Raw genomic sequence first — 26,121 nt, forward strand, 5'->3', positions numbered from 1 at the left:
CCTTGTCTTGCTTAAACTGGGGAGCCGAGAACTGGATGCAATACTCCAGATGGGTCCTCACTAGGGCAGAGTAGAGGGGGAGAAGAACCTCCCTCGACCTCAAATGCTGGCCACCTTCTTCTCGATGCTCCCCAGGATACCATTGCCCCTCTTGGCAACAAAGGCACACTGCTGGCTCATAGTCAACCTGTCATCCACCAGCAGTCCCAGATCCCTCTCTGCAGAGCTGCTCTCCAGCAGGTCCGCCCCAAGCCTGTACTGGTGCATGGGGTTACTGCTCCCCAGGTGCAGGACCCTGCACTTGCGCTTGTTGAACTTCATCAGGTTCCTTTCCATCTAACTCTCCAGTCTGTCCAGGTCTCGCTGAATGGCAGCACAGCCTTGCGGTGTATCAGCCACTCCTCCTAGCTTTGTGTCATCAGCAAACTTGCTGAGGGTACCCTCTGTCCCTTCGTCCAGGTCATTGGGGAATAAGTTGAACAAGACCGGGCCCAGTACTGACTCCTGAGGAGCACCACTAGACACAGGCCTTCAATTAGACTCTGCACTGCTGATGACAACTCTCTGAGTTCTGCCATTCAGCCAGTTCTCAATCCACTTCACTGAGCACTCATCCAGCCCACACTTCCTGAGCTTCCCTAGGAGGATGTTATGAGAGGCAGTGTCGAAAGCCTTGCTGAAGTCAAGGTAAACAACATCCACTGCTCTCCCCTCATCTACCCAGCTAGTCATGCCATGATAGAAGGCTATCAGATTGGTCAAGCATGATTGCCCCTTGGTGAATCCATGTTGATTACTCCTGATAATCTTTTCCTCCACTTGCTTAGAGATGATCTCCAGAATGAGCTGCTCCATCATCTCTCCAGGCATGGAGGTGAGGCTGACCGGCCTGTAGTTCCCTGGGTCCTCCTTCTTGCCCTTTTTGAAGACTGGAGTGACAGTGGCTTTCCTCCAGTCCTCAGACACTTCTATCTGTTCTCCACGACCCTTCAAAGATGATGGACAGTTGCTCAGCAATGACATGTGCCAGGTCCTTCAGCACTCTTGGGTGCACCCCATCAGGTCCATGGATTTAGCAGTGTCCAGTTTGCTTAAATGATCTCTCACACGATCCTCCTCAACCAAGGGAAGGTCATCTTTTCTCCAGGCTTTCTCTCTTGGCTCCAGGGACTGGTATGCCTGAGGGCCAGCCTTGGCAGCAAGGACTGAGGCAAAGAACGCATTCAGTAACTCTGCCTTCTCTGCATCCTCCATCACCAGGGCACCCACCTCATTCAGCAGTGGCCCCGCATTTTCGCCATTCTTCTGTTTGCTACTTCTGTACTTGAAGAAGCCCTTCTTGTTGTCTTTGACATGCCTTGCCAGATCTAACTCCAGGTGGGCCTTAGCCTTCCTCATTGCTTCCCTGCATGCTCTGACAATATTCCTGTATTCCTCCCAAGTGGCCTGTCCCTCTTTCCACATTCCATAGACCTTTCTTTTTCGTTTGAGTTCTGCTAGAACTTCCTTGCTCATCCATGCAGGTCTCCTGCCTCCTTTGCTAGATTTTTTACTTATGGAGATGCGATGATCCTGAGCATGGAGGAAGTGATGCTTAAATAGCGACCAGCTCTCTTGAACTCCCCTACGTTCTAGAGCCCTAACTCACGGGGTTCCTCCAAGTAGGTCCCTGAAGAGGCCAAAGTTAGCTCCCCTGAAGTCCAAGGCTGTTATCCTACTTATTGCCCTGCTTCCTCCACACAGGATCCTGAACTCCACCATCTCATGGTCACTACAGCTGAGGTTGCCCCCAGCCTTCACATCCTCAACCAGTCCTTCTGTATTTGTCAGCACAAGGTCCAGCAGCACATCTCTCCTCATTGGCTGCTCCACTACCCATGTCAAAAAGTTGTCATCAATGCTCTGCAGGAACCTCCTGGACTGCATGTGCCTGGCTGTACGGCCTTCCCAGCTGATGTCAGGGTGGTTGAAGTCCCCCATGAGAACCAGGGCCTGTGACTGTGAGGTTCCTTTCAGCTGCCTGTAGAAGGCCTCATCAACTTCCTCATCCTGGTCAGGTGGCCTGTAGTACACCCCCACAATAACGTCACCCATATGAGTCTGTCCCTTAATTCTAACCCAGAAGCTCTCAACTTTTTCTTCCTCCGCCCCCAGGCAGAGCTCAATACATTCCAGTTGCTCCCTCACATACACAGCAACTCCACCACCTTGAATTGTTGGCCTTTCTTTCCTAAAGAGCATGTAGCCATCCATGACAGCATCCCAGTCGTGCAAGCTGTCCCACCATGTCTCTGTAATTGGAATGAGATCATGGCCCTGTGACCGCACACAGATCTCTAGTTCTTCCTGTTCATTCTCCATGCTGCATTCATTGGTGTAGAGGCATTTCAGAGAGGTAATTGAGCATGCAGGTTTCCCTGGAGGGGTGCAAGAGGATCCGCCATAGCCATATACACCCTTAAGGTGGTTGGTCTTCTGATTCCCAATTTGGGAGGCAGCTAAGGAACATTTGTCACTGTTCTGGTTGGCCACACTTCTTCCCCAGTTGGATGAGATGGCTTTAGCATTGTGACTTTGGACCCCACCCCTGAGTCCTTCAGTTTAAAGCCCACCACAAACAAACAAACAAAGCCTCTCAAATAATCTCCTTCTGGGATTAGTTGGTACAGCAAACCACGGTATTGTTGAGTTGAAAAAATCCATTCACCTGAGTGAAATCATTCCTGAAATCAAAACGGAACTCAAGTTTAGCCATCAATGCCAAGCTCAATTTCTGCTTAGCTCAAAACAGAACCGGTGAAGCAGGAACACTGCTTCCCACAATCAGATTCAGAGTTTCGGAAAAACAAAAATGTCCGTGTAAAAATGGAATGTCAGCAGCTAAGGGACCGGTGATGCAAGGAAAGATATGTTTATGCACGAGTTCTATCAAATAAAAAAACCCCCAAAAACGCAACTGTTCTCACTGCATATGGCTTCCACACCTGTTTGTTCAAAAGTAAATCTTTAGGTTTTTTTAAAACATAAATTTGGGCTCAAGTGCACACAACCTGACACAAATTTGTAAATGTAAACAACAATTTAATCTTCAAACCTTGCACAGAAATATCTGTAAACTTAATAATTTCAGTAAGTAAATGTAATTATGCTTTGTCACTTAATCTATATGCAAAATAAATAAGTACACAGCAAGCATGCATGACAATCCGTTTTAATTTACACCGTTTTAGAAAGTCCACTCTGATGTTTCTGCCCTTCTGAAATGCTTCCTCATAGGTAACCTTTAAAGCTGTCCAACTCTAGAACTGTAGCACCACCAAAGAGCTAGTGCACAACAGCAGGGTGAATATCGTAAAATAAAGAATAGATGGGGAGGGGAGAAACAGGAATTTGAAATTTGAACACAAATGCAACTGCAATGATTTTCTTCCCAAGTGGCATAACACGAGGCCCACATTCATTTCACATTCATACTGTTCTGTCTTAAACTCTATTACACCGTCTTCTGAGGCCAGCATTTCTGGTTGGTAATGTTTGGTTTTGTTTTATTATTATATCAAAAGAACTTATGACTTTTATCAAGCCTGTATTGCTTTTGCTTTTTTTTGTTTTAATTTACTGATGTATACACTTTCCTGTAGTTTAGCCCAGCACAACTTGATCTTGGGGTTCTTTCTTTGTTGTCGGAATAAAGACTGTCCCTCTAAAATTCTTACTCATTTCCACAAAAATGTCTGTATCTCCTCCCTGACACCTCCCTCCCAACCCCCAGCATAACATCAGGTGTATTTTATTCCTTTAAACACTTTAAAAAAAAAATTCTTCCAATGCACACTACTGAATCTCAGAGAGATTTAAGTGCTCAGTATCTGTGTGAAGCAAGGCAGGGCCTTTTCAAATTGCAGGGTCAGTCCAACTGGGGGACCCTATATAACATCTGAGTGGGGTCTCTATTTTATTTCAAAGGACCAGAAATAGAAGCTTCAAAAAGGTAAGTGGTTATATGGGATTCTCTTCAGATTTCCCACAATTTATTTCTAAATGTCCAGATTCTCTCACTAAAGTATCTCCTTCGCAACGCTTTGGGATGCAGCAAAACAAATACCATAATTCAGCTGTCAGTGACAGCTCTCACACTTGAACTAGAGGCAAAGCCTCTCTCATGTTACCTGTATTCACACCTGTCGGGCAAAGCTGCTATGGGAACGCCTACAACAGAGTGTTCCAAGCCAGATCCAAATGAGCTGGTACATTTTCGCAGAATAATTCAGTGTCTTACCTTTATACTAGTTCTAATGCCAGAGGTAATAAAGCCATCTGCGCCAGCTACAGAAAGCAAGTTCAAATGGGCCTGTATAAGATGGCAGGACTAAAAAGCCACTGCAGAGCTGCCGCATGCCTCCATCAGAAACTGAGACGTATCAGGTACCTGCTGCCTGAAAAACGTGATGCTTGGAAGAACAGAAACATTGAAAGCACAAGACAAAGCAGACAGAACAGGATCTCACAGAGAAGGGTTTAGGGAGAAGATGCCAGAGCAGGAGTTCAAGCATATGCTTAGACCCTGTTTCCATGAAAAAGGAGTGACACAGATCTTCAGATTATTCTTTGCATAATCGGGATTCATCATTTGCCACTTCACCAAAACCTACTTAGGCAAGGAAAGACGATGTCTGAAGGCGAGACGTGACCTTTGATAAGGCATGACAGCTGAATTTGGAAGTCAGTGACCTGAAGCCTCTCTAGTGCTCTGCTGATGACCATCAATGTTTTTCAACTGTTGAGTAAATCTATCAATGCATAGGAACTGAATGCAACAAAACTAGGAAGGTATGAGAATATTAGTGTTAGGTCCACTGAGCTAAAAAGGTTCTGTCCATAGAAGATTAAGAAAAAACAAAAAGGTCAAAGAACCATGTCACTTCATAACATCTCCAGCGCAGGAAGGTAGCAGATTTGAAATGGATCATGTGACTTTGCAGCACGAGAGAAAGGTGATCTCAGACACTGAAAAGACCATGTCTGTAAAGCGAAGTATTCTTCCCAGCTTCTGTAGCCAATTATACATTTTAGATGCATTTTTACTGACATAACGTTTGGATGACAGTATGAAAATAATTTATAAATATATCTTATTTCTCACCTTTTACCACCACAGAGTTTAGAAACAACAATCAAATATAATACTTACCACGCCCCTTTGGCTAGATTTAGTGAGTAGAAGTATTAAAAATCCTTCCACAGAACCTTTCTGAAAATATCAGCTGAAGTATAATAGAGGATAGAAGAAAGCCAGCTGTGACAGGTTGTACTCAATTTAAGCTATATAGTTCTGCCATATGTAAAACAGTCAATATCACTAATTCAAAGTGTTGTTACAGTAACAGATAAAGAAATGCACAGTGTATTAGTTATCAATGCTTTATTATTGAAACAAAATTGAAATTCTCTTATCTGGCACATAAACAATTATTTCTACAAAAAGGAAAGCCTACAAATCTGATAATTTATACAAATAACAGTTTTTCAAAAAATAAAATTTTAATTTAGTAAACTTGTCTTGTGCTCTTTTTTTTTTCAGCACTGTCTGCAATAATCCACCATAAATCCCTGAGCAGAGAGACATATTTTAAACATGTTTTCAATTTATCCCAAAAGAAGAATGTTATCAAGCCCAGACCTATACTAAAAAACATATTCAGGGACATTCTTGTCAAATTTCTGCTAGTCCTTTTCTATTTTTTTTTTTTTTTTTTAAAGAAACAAACAAGAACAGTTATCATGTTCATGTTCAACAGTTACAAGCATGACACTGCATCACAGGAGTGCTCCCCTTTTCCCCCTTTTGTGCAATGAATAAAAATTATTAAAGAAGAATGAGTACAAGTTGAAGGAGACAAATAACATAGTGAATGGTTAAGACCAAGAAGCCATCGAAGTCTGATGGCTGTTGAGCAAATAAAGCTGCAGGATACCACAGTTTTATAGTGAGTTCAGCTATAGTTACTATCTAATTTATTTCTATAATTTTTCCAGAAAGTCAGTAAAGCAGGAGAATAAGTTCAAGCTACCACTGTATTCTAACACTGGTTTCAATGATAAAGTCGAAATTCAACTTTTGACCCTTCAATTTTGCTTTTCCAGCCATAACATTATTTGAGAAAAACTTGACACACTCCACAAAACCAAACAACCTTGTCCCTCTGGCCCTTCTGCTAGGCCAGTTGTAAACTTAGCAACTTACGGTGTTTCAGGGAGCAAGAGGAAAGAAAAGGAAACACACACTACTACAATTTTTTACCATACTGACTTTGAAACAGCTACTCCCCAATATGTTTCAGTACAGATTTAAAATCAAAGTGTAAGGGGAGAATGAACGAGAAGGTAGAGTATAACTCAAGTGTCCATTTTCCCATTAGGTACACATGCTAACCACAAAAATTGCAAGGAAAACCAAATAAGAGAAATAGCAACACTTACAGATGGTTGTGTTAATGGCAGGTAACGTTGCTGCAGGAAAGTAATAAATAAATAAATACAGCAAAGTATTCTTCTCTACAGTTTTGTTGGAATGGTGCTCAACAGTTCAAAAGCAAAAAAACCACAACCCTTTCTCAGTAATGAAGAATTTTTAACAGAAGATCCTGAAGAAGCTTCACTTCAAGGTGCTCTACCACTTTAACATTACATCTACCATTATGAAAAGAACACTGAAGTAGACACCAACAGGTCATTAAACGAAACAGCAAATTTTGTTACACTCAATAATACTTATTCCAAAGAAAGAAAGCAGTTAACAAATGGCCTGGAAAAAAATGACTGAAGCTTCAATACACTGCAATTTAAAATAAATTATTTTTACATCTAAAAACTGAACACTAAAACAGTAAGCAGGCCAAATCATTCTGAAACAGAAATAAATTGAACCTCATCGAAAGCATATTTAGATATTTGACAGCTCTGCTGCTAGCACACATCAGAATACAAACAGAATGGTAATATTTTGTTATAATCTGAAAAAGTAACATTTTTTAAAACTTCACCACTGTGAAAAGTAACTGGCAACCATCTTTACAGATTTCTCTTGATCTGTTTTAAGCATGACCTAATCCAGTCCCTTCAGTTATTTGCTAGCCTCACCAATGTATAACATTCCCTTTTCTCCGTTGCTCATGAAGTCTCATTTGTAGCATAACCAAGCACTAATATTTTCATATCTCACTTGGCTGAGTTATTGCAAAAATATTGTATGCAGAGTCCAGTTTAACATTGGTCTTATCTGACAGCATTGTAAAGAGAGTCAAACACATTGTTCTCTAATACCTTTTTTTTTTTCTTACGATGACAGTCTAACCACACTCAATTGATATCAGGGCAAACATCAGTCTTGCTTGTATCGCTAAATAACACCTCTGGAGGTTTTGGGGTTTTCTTTGCCACTCTGCATACAGATATGATATAGAATATGGGCAGTTCCTTGCTCATTCTGTCTAGCCCACAGCCATTTGACTGCGTATCTCGGGAAAACTGTGTTAAAATTTAACAAGCTGAAATAACATGTATATTCTCAATAAAAATTTTTAATGCTGTCATCTAGTCACAAGTGACAGGTTTGAAAAAAAATGGCCATATAAGTGATGAAATTGGTAAGCAAGTGGTCCTAAAGTAAAATATAGCAGCATTAATACAAACTGCAAACACATTGGATTTAGTATACATTTTAATGAGTTACAGTATCAGCAAAATACTTTAACCTACTATTACCACTTTTACTCCCATATGGCTTAGTGTATACTGTACAATTTTCCCTTAGTATTTCTGTGACAGTACACATTTCAAGTACCCACCCAAAAGTGAGCAATATGGGATTTGCAATGATTTATCAAATATGCCAAAACACCTTCTCTCAAGTGCTATGGTTCTAAATATTTTTGTGGGGGTAACAAGGCCTTCATGAATATCTCAAAGTCTCCCTTCTTCTATTTATCTAGGAAAAAAACTTCTGCCAAAAAAGCAGAATAGCTTCTCCTAGCAGCAATTAAGACCTCTGATCATTGCAGTCGAGTCCAATGCGTTCTCTGAGTGGACAACTGTGTAGAAGTTCTACTTCGTGGTTTTAATCAATTTAAGAAAAAAAGTTCAGAGTTTTCATCATCATGTTTTGGATGTCTTCAAACCTTGTTTCTCCATGATATTCCACAATTTGCGAAGATTGGACTGAGTGATTACATCATCAGGTTTAAGTTGAAGAGCAAGGAGGTAGTTTTCTTCAGCCTGTTTCAGTTTACCATTCAGATGGAGAATGGCTCCAAGATTCATTAGGGCAGCTGGATACTGGTACAAAAAAGAATGAAAGACAAATATTAGGAATATTTTCAATTTTTCTTTTCAGACAATCTTCTCCCACTTACACAAATTATTCCCTCATATCTGCTGACTTTTCATGGAAGCAATTTAGCATTTTAAGCAAATAGAGATAACAAGAAAAAGTTTCTGAACAGCTGCTGTATACTTTGCGCTTTAAACAGGGCAAGCTCTGGTGTCTACATACATAGACTTCTCTCTTTAATGAGAAAACACAGAACTCACAAAGCTTTACATGTGGTAATGTTGGCATAGCACAGTTTCCAAGAGAAAATTAAAGTAATACAAGAGTGGATTAAAGACAGGAATTAAATTTTAATTGAACCCATTGCCAATAAAGAGTTTATAATCATTGGTAATAGTTAACACATTGGAACTCATCCCTTTCTTCTCTTTCTCTTAATTATAACTAATAGAAAATACATTCTGTTCTCAGATTCTAAGGATGTTCAGGGGTCCTATGATATCCATTTAGATTCACACTATGGCAATTATTTCTTAATGAATGATTGAACAAAATTAACAATGGCAGAAACACATGCTATTTTAAGAACAAAGATGAGAAAATTTCGTAAGAAATCCAGTAAAAAGCTTCCTACATCACTAACAATTTTCCTGCCTTTAGCTAAGACAAAATGTTTCTTGTTTTTATTTTTTCATTTTTAGATTATTCCATTATGAAATAATAGGTTCTTCATGATAATTACACATGCCCGGTTACTGGATTTAACAAATATTATGAGGGCAGAAAAGCAGATTTCTGAAGCCGAAGAGAACAGTCTAACCCACCTTTACACAAGTACCTACGGTACTTACATTAGCGAGAGCACAGTAAAGGCATTTGCCAAACCAGTACCTTATATTTCAAAGAAAAAGAGGAAAAAGTACTACACAAAGCTCACCAGTTGTCCCCCTCAGATCCCTGTCCTTTCCAGTGAGCTTCAGGAACACTCACTTTCAAAAGTCACATGATTTTGCCTCAGAGGACAAGTGTTTCAAGACACCACTCACCAGTGTTCTGATCAAAATGTAATACTCAAAATGTGAAGCCACATGGAAACTCAGTTTTACAGAATCACAGAATGGTAGGGGTTGGAAGGGACCTCTGTGGGTCATCTAGTCCAACCCTCCTGCCGAAGCAGGGTCTCCTACAGTAGGCTGCACAGGACCTTGTCCAGGCGGGTCTTGAGTATCTCCAGAGAAGGAGACTCCACAACCTCCCTGGGCAACCTGTTACAGTGCTCCAGTGTTTCAGACCCCTGTATGGGGGTATTTGTATGCTTTAGAAGCCCTTCAGTGACAGCAACTTCAGGAAAACATGGTAGGTAGTAGTGCATAAAATATGCACTAGAGTTGGTCTCCCAGACTGAAGTGGTAATAGGAAGTCATTAGGATGGGGAAGACTTACTTATGCTCCAAACTTTTCCACTAGCAAGTTAAACTCATTACTCTTATCCTTCTGAATTAAGCTTCAGAAAAACTCCCCAGAATTCTTGTGTCCAAAACCTAAATTTGTTTGGTGGAAATGTTGTTCAGAAAATTCTCTAGTTTTATATCCTATAAAAATTCTGTATTTTTTCAACTTTCTTCCTGCTTCTTTTCACTTATTAACACACGCATCACAAAAACTCATAAAGAACTGCGACACACTAAATGTTCCAAACAACTTGCTTCCAGAGTTTCAGAATTAAGAAAAACAAAATGAGTTCAGCCCTCCCTATTGTTAACATCGTAATGCTAATGCAGTGGCATCTGAAGATGTTAATTTTAGGTTTAATTTTTCTCATTTTACCCTAACAGATTATTTCTACCACCCCTAAGTCAGTCACTTTGTTCTACTAAAAATCAAACCAACAAAAAAAACAGCTGGATTTTATAAAGTTTTGCCAGTCAAATACTATCAAAAATTTCCTCTTCAGTCCTATTCTGTACTGAAAAAGATGACTAAGCCCCTGAAATGTAATCTCTGCTATGGACAACTCATATCAGCAGCCACATTATCAGAGCTCCACCTTTGCAGTGACAGTTGTGCATACTATTTTATAATGGAGTAGCGTACTCTTTAATTAAAGATGTTCTGGGTGTTAACTGAAGTGATATAAGTGAAGAATGATTGAAAATAGCTCCACTGTGTATGGATGGCTGTCTAAACATCCATGTTTTATTTATTCATTTATTTTTAGACTTTAGATTGTTTGAGCGAATTTTCTCAAATCATCAGTAGGATGGTTCATTCCCACTAATTGAGCTCTTTTTTTGTCTAATGAGAGTTTCTGCATTTTATTTCAAGAGCGCAGTTATTGACACAGAACTGTCTTCTCACTTGAAATATAACTATGTGCACATGTTTGCACCTAGACAAAGCTTACAATGAATAAAGATTGAAAAAACCCTAAAAAAACCCTAGAAAAACTCGTATTAAAGAAGACACATTTTAAAATGTTATGAAGGCTAATTCCGCAGCACCCACAAACTTGTTGTATGGGAAGTAACACAGTTGTCTCATATAGTTTCCAGAATTCCTCTGCATTTCCTTCACACCCCACAAAAGTATGCTATGTGTAGGGTTCTAATCAAGTACTCTAAAGAACGTCATATATATAAGATGATACATCTAGCTAAGAAAAGTCTTCTTCCATCATGTTTTTAAATTGATATATTGTTTCACTAGAGCAAGCAAAAAAACATCTAGAAGAACAACAAACTGCATGCCTTTTAACTGAACTTGAAACTTTCCAACTTCTACATATCATTCCTGATTTCCTGGAGGCCCAACAATTTTTAGGCCAGTAATGCTCTAAACAAATGTATCCATGGAAAATGTGAACTGATAACTTGTTTCAGGTAGTGCTTATCTTTCTTTCTAATTCCTTCACATTTCAAATTAGCAAGTACACAAGATTTCAGAAAGACTGCTCCCTAACTTTCTAGGGTATCAGCCATCCCAATATCTATGGTTAAATGTAACAGTCACAAGAATTTTGGTTGACTGTAAGATTATACATCAGTGCCACAGCGCTCCCACAGCTATATATGGTGGTCTGAGGACAAGAGAGCAAGAGACATTTGCTATAGTTTTTCTTCACATACATTGTGTTTTATTGAAGACAGCTGATAAAACTTTTCAGTACGTTAACAAAGGCAGTTGGCAGCTACCAGTGCAGTAACATGGGGCTTGTAGCACTGTATAACAAATGACACCACCTACTACTTCAGAGACTTGAAAGGAGAAACAGGCCTGCCTTCATTTCCTTTTGGAGACAGATGCTTTACATCAAGAAAAGCTGACTGGCATTTCTATCGGGGTTATAAGTACTGCCTTTTATGGTCTATCGGGAATTATTCCCTTTATTAGCATTTTTATTGTGGTGTGCTTGTTTCCTTAGTGGGTTTTTTGAGGATGGGGGGTGCTCATGGTGAGGAGGGGAGAGGAATAACAGAGCAGTTATAGCAGAAGGCTTGCATTTAGTTGACTGAGGTGTTTTTGGTTTAATATTGATGACAATTCTTTCAAACTTTCTCTATGCTACCAAAATAAAAGGAGAACCTTGAGGCATGTAAAAATTTTAATGTAAATTAACATCCTCTCTAAAATTAGAGAACTATGGAATCTCCAAATAATTCAAAATAATTCTGAGCAGTATTTCGGGATTACACCAATGTAACCAAGTACAGTGTTGGACTCACAAACAGAATGAAATTTAATGACACAGAAGATGAACTGATTCCTTGTTCATCATCTCTGGTTCCAAATATAGCAAAGGCCATATCAGAAGCACAGTGCCAAGCAGAAGACAACAGGTTTATTCCTATGTATGCTTAAGAAGCTATGGAGAGAGAAACAAATACACAAACACTTAACCTAGCTCAAAAACACCTCTTGCGTGGCAGACAAATAAGAACAAACAACAGCCCGAACACAAGCAATGAAATCTGAAATTGCTTTTCTCAAAGCTCTGCTTACAGAGGACCTTCTCTGCTCAACCCCACAGAGGCCAGGGCAGCAGATTCTGAGATGGAAGTGCATTTTGTTGCTGCCGGGGTACTTACAAGGAAAATCATGCCAATTTTTACTCCAGTAGGATCACAAGGGCAAGCTACTTCTCACTTAGCCATTTTAAAAGGTCACTGAACAGATGTTGCCAATATTCATCTTGCTCTTAATGAATTACTACAGTGCATGATCTTGTAGATGTTTCAAAACAACCCTACGACTGTTTAATGAATGCTGTAATCAGCATGGCCAACCCACCAGAAACACAGAGGCTAAGTGTTTTGTTTTAAAGCAGTGCAATTAAATACACTTGTTCTTTTAAGGGTTCCTTTTAAGGGTTGAGTAAAGGCCACACTTAGAGCAAGGACACAAAATGTCATTCACACGTGTATACTTCATCCCACCAATTCTAGTTAAATATGGGTGAAGAATTCAGATATTTCTCTTTGATGACTAAAGATACATAGGAGTTACAATGACAGAATAGTGAAGCAGTTGTAGAACGGCTCACTAAACTAAAGAGTAAAGCATGGTGGACTGCTTTATCTTATCAGTGACCATGGGATAATGTGCTGCCATGCCTTTTTTGATCCTCCTACAGTGACGGCAAGAATTTTCACTTGAATTTTTATTACTGGTGTTGCTGCTGTAGCAGAGCACAGTATTTTCTGAAGCAATCAAAATGTCAACAGCTTCTTTCTATCACTAAAGATAACTGTGGACAACAGAATCATTTCAGGGGTGGCACTTGCTTTCGACAGACCTCACAACTTTTGAGTAAAACTATGACCTAGGAGTTCCCCCAAGATGTAAGCATACCACTTTAAAGCATGAGGGTGAGCGGAGAAGGTAGAAGAGGTGGGGAAGGACATCCAGTGAGATGGTTGCTGCCAAGTGGATCTTACTCTCCAACGCAATACATTGACAACACTGTAAACTCAGCAGCAACGCAAGGAAGTAGACCTTTTTACAGGAGCGACCTAGTGTTGCCAGATAAGCTAAGTGCCAGTTATTCCTTCCAGAGACTCATGTTTCTACCTGGTTCTCTATGCTATCAGGATTCTTAAGAACCACAGTTTGCATATGCTGTGTCTGGTATTTTGTTCCAAACAGCACATGAATCACAACTAAGTCACTGATCTTCAGTAAGCTGGCTAAGACGATAAGAGTAAATTGTCTAGGAACAGATAACTTGGTGCAAAAAGCATTCTGGAACAAGATGACAGGATGTATGGCAAAATTGTATGGATCAGAGAGAATAAAAAAAGCACAAAATTCAGAGTTGAGAGGGATTTTCTGTGTCATCAGCCCAGAGCAGCAAAGCATTCCATTCTGCTGGAAAACAAAAAATTCAGCATCTTTGCAAATTCTTAAAATGCAAAAATGCTCTGCAAGTTTTCCTCTGAATCAGTTAAGTACATTATTTAAATTGCAAGTCTGCTCATGAACAATTCCAGTAAGTATGCTTTTGTGTAGACAACAGCTTTCAGCTTAAATAGCAAAGAGAAGTAATGGAGAGAAAAACATTCTCCCTGCAAGTACTAATTTGAATAAACATTGCAAAGAGCACAGTTTCCACGGTTGTATTAGTCAGAAATGGACCTAAACGTCTCTGCTGCAAAGGGAGTCTGCATCCCGATCTAATTACCTTAAGACTGACTAACATACATATCTATATATATAACTAACAAGTCTAGGCTTTAGAGGGGAGTGGATCCTTGGATTCAGTCATCATCTTTAATGCTCACAGAGAACAACCATAGTTATTATTTACCAATATGTAATCAAACAGCAAGGGACTTCATTTAGTGCTCTATTAATATTTTGTTCACTAAACTAACAAATCAATCTCCAGGGAAGATGAACACCCTCCAGAAAAAAAAAAAAAAGGCACTAAAAAAAACAGTAAAAAAATAAAGTAGACGATAGGAAAAAATTTGTTTCTGTTGAATACTATGTATGTAATAGTCTCAGGTTAGGCTAATATATGAAGTTAATAAGGCAGAACAGCACAAGTTAATACCCGGACACCTTAACAACTGATGATACTACAGAAACGTTAGGTCATGTACTTCTTTAAAAAAAAAAAAATAGCTTTTATTATTTTATACTTGGACACTCTCACCTGGACATTCAAAGCAGATAACACTTTAACCTGCCTGGTGAAAGGAGTATATATATGGATATTTTTTGTATACATCTAAATCTTCTGTGCTTTCAAACACTGGAGACTATATTGTCTAAAATTACAAACTACAGGATATGTACATTTAAAAACAGAAATTAAAACATGAAGGAAGGTTTTTTTTACCCTTTTTTTATATTTACGGGTGGAATATGTGGGAGTTTTCATCCACAAGCATACCGTGAAATTATTCAGTTTGCTTGTAGATTTAGACATCGGCATCTTTAAGAAAACCCACAGCTGTGAGTCACGGAAGAGTTCTAGATTTGGCATGGGAAGGAAGCATCAAGCAGCCTATGTTGTTTCTCAAATAATCACATCAATAGGGGACATTTTAGCATTAATGTTCTCCAGCTAGTGGAGATTTTTTTCCTCAACATCTTTTTCATCTTAACCTTCAGAGACTGCTCAGAGTTTTAAAAACATAGTTATCCAAAGCCAAACAAGCATATATAGACACATGTTACAACTTGCTGCTGAAAAACTGTGTACCATTGGCCTTTATACAAATTCAGAGTATACTGTTTTATATATCACCAAGTTAACAAAAGCACGTATTACAACTGGTAAAGGCTGCAGATCATTACAACAGCTGAAAGTGTCCCACAAAAATGTACTTACATTCGTAATTTCTGTGTATCTAGAATTTTTTCCCCAATAGCAGTGCATCAGTTGCTTTGATTTATGCTTAAAAAAACTCCTAGTAATCAGTCTCAGTTTATATAGCAACTGTGATGAACATTTTTAGATAACATACTTGTATTACCATAATAAAAGCTAAACAGTAACATACGTTATGAGTATTCAATATTATGATTATATTAAAAAAATACTCTTTTTCCAGGCCTCAAAGTGTTTCTAATTAAACTTCTTAGCTTTCCAGCTCAAATGTTGTCATCAGTAAAGGACATGATAATCTTATCCAATTTGCCTAGCACTTTAGGACTTCATTAAAAAAAAATATCTTTGAATGCCTTAATTTTTGTTTATAGAAATCCAACTGTGCTCTGATGTCTGCAATTTGATAACTTTAATACATAGCTCCGATTATGGTATAAACATTAACAACTTCTTTACCTTATCTAACACAAGTAGGCTGCATGCTAATTAGGAAGTCAGTACTCCCAGCAAGTGAGAAATTTGCTGAATAAAAATGTCATCTGTACTACCTTACTGATAAATAGAAATTGCCCAAAATCTTTCAGTAACAGAATTTTTCCTATTAAGAAAAAGTAAGAGTTTTTTAAATTTAAATTCAACCTGGGAGCAAGTGTATTTTTGCATGCACTTTCTTTCTAAACCTTGAAAACCAGGAAAATAAATGGCTTTGTGTTATTGCGTAAAAATAAAACCACTTTTAATTTAAAAAAATGTGAGTGTTAAAAGATAAATGAATATACTCTACTTCACCCAGCAGCACACATGCAGAGCTGATAAGAATAGCTGCCCATGTTACCACAATCAAAACTGGCTAATCTTCAGAGAAAACTCTAATTTACATATCATCTGAGATTTGGGTCACAATCGTACTCACAATATATACTACTAGCACTAAAAAAAAGTTCATTCTTTCAATTAAATAAAACGTCATTGGAAAATAAAAATGCCTGCTGAGAATGAATGCATCATCTGTCTATTTTTGCCCAGATACTGATCAAATACACCAGTACCCAGTGAAAGTTGTACAGTTTTTCAAGATGTTGGTCACGGGCATATGAAATACTGCATAAGAGCTTCCAGGTTTTGAGCAGAATAGCCAACCACTGAAATCTGAGAAAGAAGAAGTGTTCATTTCTGGCCATGAAAATGTAGTGGTTCTAATCAAGGGAATCTCAAAATCACAAGATTTCCAGTATTTTGACTCAAGATGTTCAGATGAATTTTAAGTGTCAAACAGAGCTTTGCACCATTGGCTGACGAGTGCAGTCAGCCGATTTAAATACTTGAGAATGAGATTAATATTGATATTGCTGCATGATTTCCAAAACTATTTAGGTATTTGCAGTTGTAAGGTATAGCTTTCAGGCACATTGTGTAAACCATCATGCAACTTGACATACTCGCTCTGAGCACAAAGAATTAGAATCTTGTTAGTATGTTCAAGGTTTATATCATGCACAATTGCTATTAAGACAGCCCACAGGAAAAGTATGATATTAGAGCATTATAGAAACAGGAAAAAAGAAAACACTAGGAGATTATGAGGCACTGTAGGATGTTTTAGGATGAATTTTAGCCTTCACTCCACCCTTCCATTGACACACTTTCTTTTGGCTAAATTTCCTTAGACAACAGAATCAATCATTATTCCTCTACTGGTAATAATTTCATTAAGCAGGAAAGTATAATTCCTGTCTATCACATCAAGTGATATCATTTCCATAATAACACGGTTTATCAGTAGTGTCTGAAAGTATTCTCAAATTGGTCTAAAGTGCAACTTCAGCACATGGAAATGTTACCAAGGCAATTTTGCAAATAAAATCCAATTCCATAACTTTGTAAATAAATAACAAAACTTTTGAGTTGATGTATTGTTGAAGGAACAACATTTTCATTACAGAGTAGACACAACTGAAAATACTTGAAAAAATCTTGTTCATAAATATTTTCTTTTCTGAATTTCTGCATGGAAAATCTTAAAGTATTTGCATATCAATCTTTTCTTTTCTTCCCCTTTGTCCTTTTTCATCTGGCTCCTATCACTTCCATGCTTGTTGAATTGTGCAAAAAGGTTATGCCCACACTCTGTCTTGACTTTGGTTTTACCCACAGGATTATGAGAGCAGCTGAGGAAAGAGACACATACTATTGGTCCTTTGCAAAATGCTGAATTACAGTGCTCAGTGTAATTCATAAGAATTCACGCCTTACTTTTTGGCAGCCAGTAACCTACAGGTGTTCCCTATAGTATTAAGCAATTAAATCTACAGTACATATTAAAATTTTTAACTTGCAGAGCAAGTGCAAGGATTTAATTTTGATTCTTGTAGCTTAAAGATTTTAAGGTTGTAGTTTCTAAAATATGGTCTTTTGATTGCTAATAGTAAGACCACTGGGCACTAATTGTTCACTAGGCTTTTCTAGGGTTATGGCTTGTAAAAAATAAAATTACCATCTGCTAGGGCAGCCTTATTTACCACATCTGATTAGTGACACGTAAGTTTACAGTGCTTTGTAAGTAATTAATACCAATAACAGCAAGATATGTTCAGTGGTAGATCTACACATTCTACTCTGAAAGATTGCACTTGATACGACATATGCCGATAATTGCTGTTTATCAAACAAATTTTCTGTATTCTTCAAACTATGTTTTTAAGAAATTAATACACAAAGCAACACTGTGAATAATATTTTCCTTTTTAAAAAGGTTTAATTAATTACTTCTGAAGGCACAAGAGGACATCTAATATTTGCAAGACTATCACCAAGAAATCAAAGTTCAATTCCTGCCCCTAAAATTTAGTGTAAAAAATTACTCAGTGAAACCACTGCTCCAGAAAAAGTCCTCCATGACTGGAGCAAACTAGACTAAATGTGACTGACCAGGGCCACTAGAATCGCTATGCAGCTCTGTAGTCAATGGCTCAGGTTGCCTTCTCATGATATACTTTCACTACGCGTACCACCCATTCTGTATGAACACCACAGGACCCTACAGAAATTAACTTTGGGTCCTACATACCAGTACTCTTTTCATTTATGCTCATTTTTCCCCCCAAATGAACAGGATGGCCTCCTGTGCAATTTCCATAATCTCTGTTCAGAAAGCATTTACCCTCTACGATAGGTAAAACATCCAACTTGTGAACTTACAGCAAAAAACTCCATCAATGAAGATACCAGAACAGAATTTTTCAAACAGAATTGATAAAGGATCATGTATTGATCTTTCAAAGATTATAAAAAGTAAGCCTGATAATTTTAAGTGTCTTTAAATAGTCAGAATGTGAAGAAATATAGTAGAACCACTAGAGTTACAATAAAACTCCACCAAATAACTCCACCATAAATATATGAGTCATTTATCCCACAGAATCTAAGAGAGATACAGCAAACCCTCGAATGGAATTTAATTTACAGTTTTATTGTGGATTTTCATTTTTACTGCTGTTGTTATATTGGAAAACATATCTGTTTTCTTTCACGCTGTAATTGTTTTCAGTAAGTTTGAGGCAGCCAGATGCTGAGACAACTGGCACTGTTACAAACCATAATGTCAGATTAAAGTTACTTACTCTTACAGGAAGACAATCTTTACTGGAGCACCTAAAGAATTAGCAAAACCACCTCAGCTTAGTAATAGAGCTGTTCATTATATGGAATACATGTTTCAAAAGTGTAGGTACACTTGACTAACTGTGGTAAATAGAATCATGTAGATGCAACTTGCAGAGCTGAGCAATATATAGTGATTCAGAATGCCTCAACAAAAAGGGACAGTTCTTTGAGGGAAATGAAAAGCTATCCACTCCCTCCCCACCACATCTTCCCGTTAGCAGACATCTGATCTCTACACTGTAACTTTCCCAGGGAAAAATACATTCAAAATGGTACTGAAGTTACTCTTAAAGACAAATTCCAAGAAAATTACTTCATCCAGACACCTGCCACCCATCCCTTTCCTAGCAGTCTGCAAACACACAGATCTTCTCAGGCAGTTCTGAGACCAAAAGCAGCCTTACTGTAGGGCATTTTTCCTCTGTACAATCACCCAGATACATCTGGAGGTGTGGGAGGGTGTGGAAGAATACCAGTTGCATCAAAACCACCTTGTGAAACAGAAACACAAGTTCTCCAGAACCTGTGGGGAAAAAAAAGCTAATAGGATATGCCAACCCACAACTAAAAATCATTCCTAGAATGAGAAATACATCAGAACTATAGATTAGAAAGAAAATTAGGAAGTTATTTATTGCAGAACATCCTACTGAGAATGCACTGTTGCTGGGTTTATTTAACGAGCATTAAAACCATTTCCTTATCAGTTCTAATTGCATAAGAAATTCATTGCATTGTTTTCAGAATCAGCACTAGAATACTCTATTAGGAAAAATCTTGCTGTATTCTCTTTCATTTGAGTTTAAACAGATGGTTTAATTTCTGAAATGCTAATCTACTGCTGTGAGTTCTATATTTCACGGAACTTTATTTTTGATTGACACCGAGGGCTACATTTACGAGGGAAAGTCAATCTTGCTCTCTCCAGGAACTGATGCAGGCAGCATAGTACCCCCTGCCATATTACTATCAGACTGTGAGACACAATCAAGTGCATAGGTCTGTCCATGATACATCATCTTAATTTCCACAACTTCAGTAAAGAGACTGCATCTTTACAAATTACTGCCCCCCATCATCTCAAAACATGATTCCTTTTATTTAACTCAGCAGTACAAATCCAGGCTGTGACTTCCTATTAATTAGTTTTGCAAACATATTTTTCAAATTATTCAGTAAATGAACATCATAGTTGAGTACAAGCACAACTGTGCACAGTTATTTTCATACTGAAAAGTAATCATAGAACAAAAGTTATCTGTCTACTAAGATGTGGATGAAAACTACCAAAATGCTAGGTGAAACAAACTGGCAGTCCAAGAGACAGGCCTAGCTGACCTCACACCCTTTTTCCTTCAAACAGTTATGACGGTGGACTGAATATATCTATCTAGCAGATAAAGACTACAGATATGCATAATGAAAATACATATAAAAAACAGAAAGAGAAATGTGAGGACAGTAAGAGTCCCATTCAAGTTAACTGAGATATAATCCTACAAAATTTCTGAATCAACATCTTGACAATAAAATAGCTCAAGCATTATTTGGTATGAGAACTTCTTCTCTTCAGAGAATTTATGACCTATCAATTGAGAATTACAATCATTCGATGGGGTCGGAACAGCAGTGTTCGATATCTAGATGCCTGGAGAGAAAACAGAACCTATAGCTTAATACTTGGGTGATTAAATTCTTAGGAAACATCACTGAACTAACAACAAACATGCAAGATTTTTGACAAAACACGGTCTTTCACTTTTTGGAGATTTAGTCTCACAAACATTTAGAACACTGTGGGCAATAAAGCTTACAATGGAAAATAGATGCATAAAACAAAATACTCTGGGATATACTTTTTGTGAAGAAAAGACATAATTAGAAGCTCCAAGCAGCACAAGGGATTGCCACCAGACACACTGAAAACCTCGTATGACCGACTTCTTAAGTGAATAGCGCATGAAATATCAGAGAGTTTCTTTCTCTCAAATTACACATTAAGCACAAAATTATTGTTTCAACAGTTCTTGGTAAGAGTAATTGATGATTTACTGAAGACCTAAAGGTTAATTAAATTAGAAAAGAGGAGTTAGTATGTCGTTGCTTGTCTCCACCATTTGTTCCCCTGCTAAAGAAAAGCATGTCTATACATTTTATAGTTTATGAATATGAATGACCAGAAAATATATTACACGACTAATTAGACTGTAGAAGGATTAATATTTATGGAAAACTTGTAAACATTTTCATAGATAAAAATGAAATGAAAAGCACTCCAAATTACCATGACAACGAGTTTCTGGCTTACTTTGCTGAGTGCTTCCGGGTATTCAGCTCACTGTTTGGAAAACTTTACATTAAGAAGAGTTCATAGTTGCTTGTATAATTTCACCTCCAGAAACCAGCAATTATAGAGCCCAATTTACCTCTCACACAGGAGGAACAGAAGCAACTTTAAACAAGTCAATGGTGTTACTGCAATGCAACATCTGTGTAAGCAGAACAAAAGAGTACAAATGAACTCCCCATAATCTAACTCTCACAAAAATGAAGATGAGAACTGTAATGACATGATTTCCAGCTCTCTCCTATGCATCTTACACAAAGATGGATCACAATATCAAGAACCAGATTTAAGTATTCCACAATCACCCAAAAGCACATTCAATCTTTGCTTTCACAGAGCTGCTACAATGCATGAGAAAACACAAATAGAGCTTTCTGGAGTAAGGCTATGAATATTCTCATATATTTCCCAAAGGAAATTCAGTGTTTTCAACAGCTGAGTAAATCAGTTTTCAAATTGTACAACTCATCCTGATATTGTGCTTCAGTGTTACAGGTAAATATTCCCATTCCAATAGCCTGTGTTCATTCTTTGTCCCCTGAAGGAGATCACAGGGATGGGAAATGCTGCATGTTTTTTTTTATTGTTGTTTTGTCTGTTTTTTTTCAAGGTGGGAGGTACTAATCTCAGAACAACAGCCGGTACACAAGCCTGTCTTGAAGCTGACAGTTGTGCACAACAAAAATCCCAAACGTGTATTTTAAATACTTAGGAGGACCATGATGAAGGGAGAGCCGTGGATGTTGTCTACCTTGACTTCAGCAAGGCTTTCGACACTGTCTCCCACAATATCCTCCTAGGGAAGCTGAGGAAGTGTGGGCTGGATGAGTGGTCGGTGAGGTGGATTGAGAACTGGCTGAATGGCAGAACTCAGAGGGTTGTCATCAGCGGCGCTGAGTCTAGTTGGAGGCCAGTAACTAGCGGTGTCCCCCAGGGGTCAGTACTTGGAGCAGTCTTGTTCAACTTCTTCATCAATGACCTGGATGAAGAGTTAGAATGTACCCTCAGCAAGTTTGCTGATGACACCAAACTGGGAGGTGTGGTAGATAGACCAGAAGGCTGTGCTGCCATTCAGCGTGACCTGGACAGGCTGGAAAGCTGGGCACAGAGGAACCTGATGAGGTTCAACAAGGGCAAGTGGAGGCTCCTGCACCTGGGGAGGAACAGCCCCATGCATCAGTACAGGCTTGGGGTGGACCTGCTGGAGAGCAGCTCTGTGGAGAGGGACCCGGGTGTCCTGGTGGACGACAAGTTGACCATGAGCCAGCAGTGTGCCCTGGCTGCCAAGAAAGCTAATGGGATCTTGGCATGCATTACGAGGAGTGTGGCCAGCAGGTGGAGTGAGGTTCTCCTTCCCCTCTACACTGCCCTAGTGAGGCCCCATATGGAGTACTCTGTCCAATCTGGGCTCCCCAGTTCAAGAAAGATGAGGAGCTGCTCGAGAGAGTCCAGCGGAGGGCTACGAGGATGGTGAGGGGACTAGAGCATCTCTCCTATGAGGAAAGGCTGAGGGAGCTGGGCTTGTTCAGCCTGAAAAAGAGAAGGCTGCGAGGGGACCTAATATATGCTTATAAATATCTGAAGGGTGGGTAATGCCAAGTGATGCCAAGTGACAGGACAAGGGGCAATGGGCACAAACTGAGGCACAGGAAGTTCCGTCTGAGCATGAGGAAGAACTTCTTCCCTCTGAGGGTGACGGAGCACTGGAACAGGCTGCCCAGGGAGGTTGTGGAGTCTCCTTCTCTGGAGATATTCAAGATCCACCTGGACAAGGTCCTGTGCAGCCTGCTGTAGGTGACCCTGCTTTAGCATAGGGGTTGGACCAGATGACCCACAGATGTCCCTTCCATCCCCTACCATTCTGTGATTCTGTGATTCTATGAACAAATACAATGCAAATACAGAAAGATAACTTTTTGTTCAAAAGGATAAACACAGTTTTCCCAAATAGCTGGACAGAGATAACATATCTGCCTTATGCTTATCACCAGACAAGGATGAACTAATATAAGGACCTGGAAGGGGTGAAGCAACAACAACAAAAGAAAATTGAGCTGGAGGCCCAAATTAGATCTAAAAAGCTTTCCAGCTGAGGAGGGGCACAGAGTTCATGCACAGATAAACTCTTTACATGGAGAAGTGTTGCTATTTCTGTGCAAACACTGAAGAGCCTTTCTACCCAAAATGAAGGGCAGCTTGCATCCAGTTAATATTAATTTTCTTTAATTTCTCCATTCTGCACAACCTTTAGGATAGGTCAGCCTTCTGCTAGGCAGGCTGAAAAATGTCACAGCTATTCTGACATCAATTCTCAGAGTCAGCCTTTTATTGCCTGTCATCAGGGAAAGCCTACCCAATCTACAGTAACCAAGAAAGTGCGCTCTCAGCCTTCTGAGATCAGAGTGGTGTTCTCTTTTGTCTAAGGGTATTCCACTATCTCCTCTCCCAGTGGAGCTCACCCTTGCCTAAGACTCCCACTCCTGTATCTGTCAGAAGTTAAACTATTAAAAGTATGCCATCTGAAAATACAGTTCACATCAGTCATGCCTATCTTCTCATTAGGAAGTCACAGGACCCTTTTTAGTCCCTGAAAGTCCTGCATGCCCTACAACAATTAGTTCAGTCTTTAGGAAGCAACAGAGCAAGAAGTGAGGAAGAACTTGATACTGGGAAGTTTTCTTATTCCTCATATGTTCACCGGGAGAAAAGAAAAATGGCATTTTCAGGAGGCCAAGAGTGCTGTTGGGCTGGAGGGAATCCACAGCCATTCATATCACTGAGGTGGAAAGTTTGGCATGCTTGAGAGGAAACCTTCAACAACGCAAGGCTTAGCAGCAGCTGGCGCTGGGAGCAGCTCGGAGGGCAAGCAGGCACCAGCAGAAGCTCCACCTGCCCCACAAGGCCCACTTTCATATCTCCTGTAAAGGCAGACACAAGTAATGGAAGACAACTGAACAGGTGAATCTGCTGGATGCTAATTACCAAAAAAATACAGCTCTGCAGTCATTCCATGGAACAAATAGATAAAGATAAAACGTTGTCATGTGTTCATTAATTTGAATAAACAAGTAAGCAGACAGAAGAATATTTTAAAACAAGGATTCTCAACTGGAAAGTGTCATGCTTTACTGGCAATAATACACAGTGTAAAAATCATGTATGTACTGTTTTTCTAGAGGACTATGTCAGCTTTATCTGTACTATGCTACGGAAACCAAGAGTACAATGGCAAGACACTCCAGTTGAGTTTAGATAACAGGAACCAAGTAGACCTGCTCAAAAGAGTTGCAGGAGCAACAGATTCATCAGTGGTGAAGGATCCGCAGTATCCCTGAAGCAGTGTGAGGATGACTTTGGATCCAGTCAAGAGTGGAACCATGCCAGTCTTTTTTCAATTGAGGATCAGCTACAGACAATTTAAGAATCACTGTTAACCCACCCATTACTGCCATCAGCAGTGGAACTACAACAGCAGGAGCTCTTATAAATTTTATGAAAATTCTCCCTGGCAATATAAAGACACGCTCTTAGCAAAGCTGGCAAAACATATTAAAGCCATCTCCCTCACAATTACTCCTAGCCTAGTAAAGCTACATGAAAGAATTACTGAACACTCAGTAGAAAGTTAGTCGAGGAAATTTGGCATGGAAACACTTAAGGAAAAAATACACAATAGAGCAGATCTTGGTTACATATGTTTCAAGACAAAATCCAACATCTACTTTATTTTTCAGAGATGTGTGCACTATCACAAGTACATTCATTTTTAGAGATCTTGCCATGAATAAACCCCATATATTATGAACATTTTCCATAAGGAGGCACTGAAAGCATGCTATCTATAAGCTAGCTATAAAAATACAGCTAATTATCTGGAAATCACCAGCATTCTTCTTTCAACTGTTAGACAGCTCAAGGTGGAGCTTATTGCAAGCTTGGAGCCTTTGACATGAAATCTGTCTTCCAGCACTGGGGAAAAAATAAAAGAAGCACTTGTAGAAACTGCTTTTTAATATGATATCATGTTAACTGATTACATAAACCCTTCAAGTCAAGAAATGGTTTAGTCCCCCACATCATGATGAAACCATCTAGTGGAAATTGTATTTATTTTTCTTATAGGTACATTTCTCCTTTCCCCCTCATTCAATGTGTGCGTCTTTATGTGTGTTGTTACAGTAAGACATTTAATCAAGCCGTTTTGAAGTGGTAGAGTGGAAACAGCTGTTTCTGACAATGTGCCGATGACATGGGGCTTAAAGCTGTCACAAGCTCCAGATTGCAAGCAGCACTAATATGTGGTTGGGATGGTAGTGACTTGCAGGTCACGGCACCTCCTTGAGGAATGCTTCTAAGCCAATCAGCTCAAGGTGGTGGCTCAAAGTCTTAAGGCTCTGGTGAGCTCTCTTTCATTTAATACTCTTGAGCTCACACTTCAAAGTGCCCTTTCTTCTCAAGAGCCAGTGGCCATATGTGGGGGTTCTAGAGCAGCTTTTTAAAGATTGGCTACTTCGAGTTCAGACTTAAAAAATTAGAAACGTAGTTCTATTACAAAATGATGTCTTAAAATTTGAATAAAAGCTGAAGCTTAAGTCAATATCTCACATTCTTGTAAAGAATGCCAATTTAAAGAGACCTTCTGGATGACTGATTTTTCCACAACAAAGTGAGCTTAAAGCTCACATTTTAGAGTGCCTAACAACTTCTTAAAACAATTTCCTGGTTTGTGAACATTACAAGATGTAGGGCAGCTAGAAACCATCTCTGAATACAGATTTTCCTCAGCAGTACTCCCACTTCGAATAATTACTGCATAAATGTCTTGCTGTCCAAGAAACATACACTTTCATTTCTTCATGCAACTGAATCTGTTAAAATTAGACTAATGTGATTAACATACATCCAAGCCAACATTGCTAGAACAAACACATATGTGCTTCTCACAGA

At 39.0% G+C, this 26,121-nt stretch overlaps 1 protein-coding gene across 2 annotated transcripts in view; it reads right to left on the reverse strand.

Moving 5' to 3' along the window:
* Window positions 1–5,426: 5,426 nt before the first annotated feature.
* Window positions 5,427–26,121, reverse strand: part of TMTC2 (transmembrane O-mannosyltransferase targeting cadherins 2) — a 269,970-nt gene continuing 249,275 nt past the window's right edge. The window contains exon 12 of one of the 2 annotated variants that reach the window (XM_075428534.1): window positions 5,427–8,334. In XM_075428534.1, coding sequence (XP_075284649.1) covers window positions 8,155–8,334 — 180 coding nt within the window. In that variant the 3' untranslated portion in view covers window positions 5,427–8,154. Of the gene's footprint in view, window positions 8,335–24,959; window positions 25,144–26,121 lie in introns of those variants that run through there. The other variant, XM_075428536.1, reaches the window with a different exon arrangement.

This window comes from Opisthocomus hoazin, chromosome 8 (genome assembly GCF_030867145.1).
Source record: "Opisthocomus hoazin isolate bOpiHoa1 chromosome 8, bOpiHoa1.hap1, whole genome shotgun sequence".
Lineage (NCBI taxonomy): Eukaryota > Metazoa > Chordata > Aves > Opisthocomiformes > Opisthocomidae > Opisthocomus > Opisthocomus hoazin.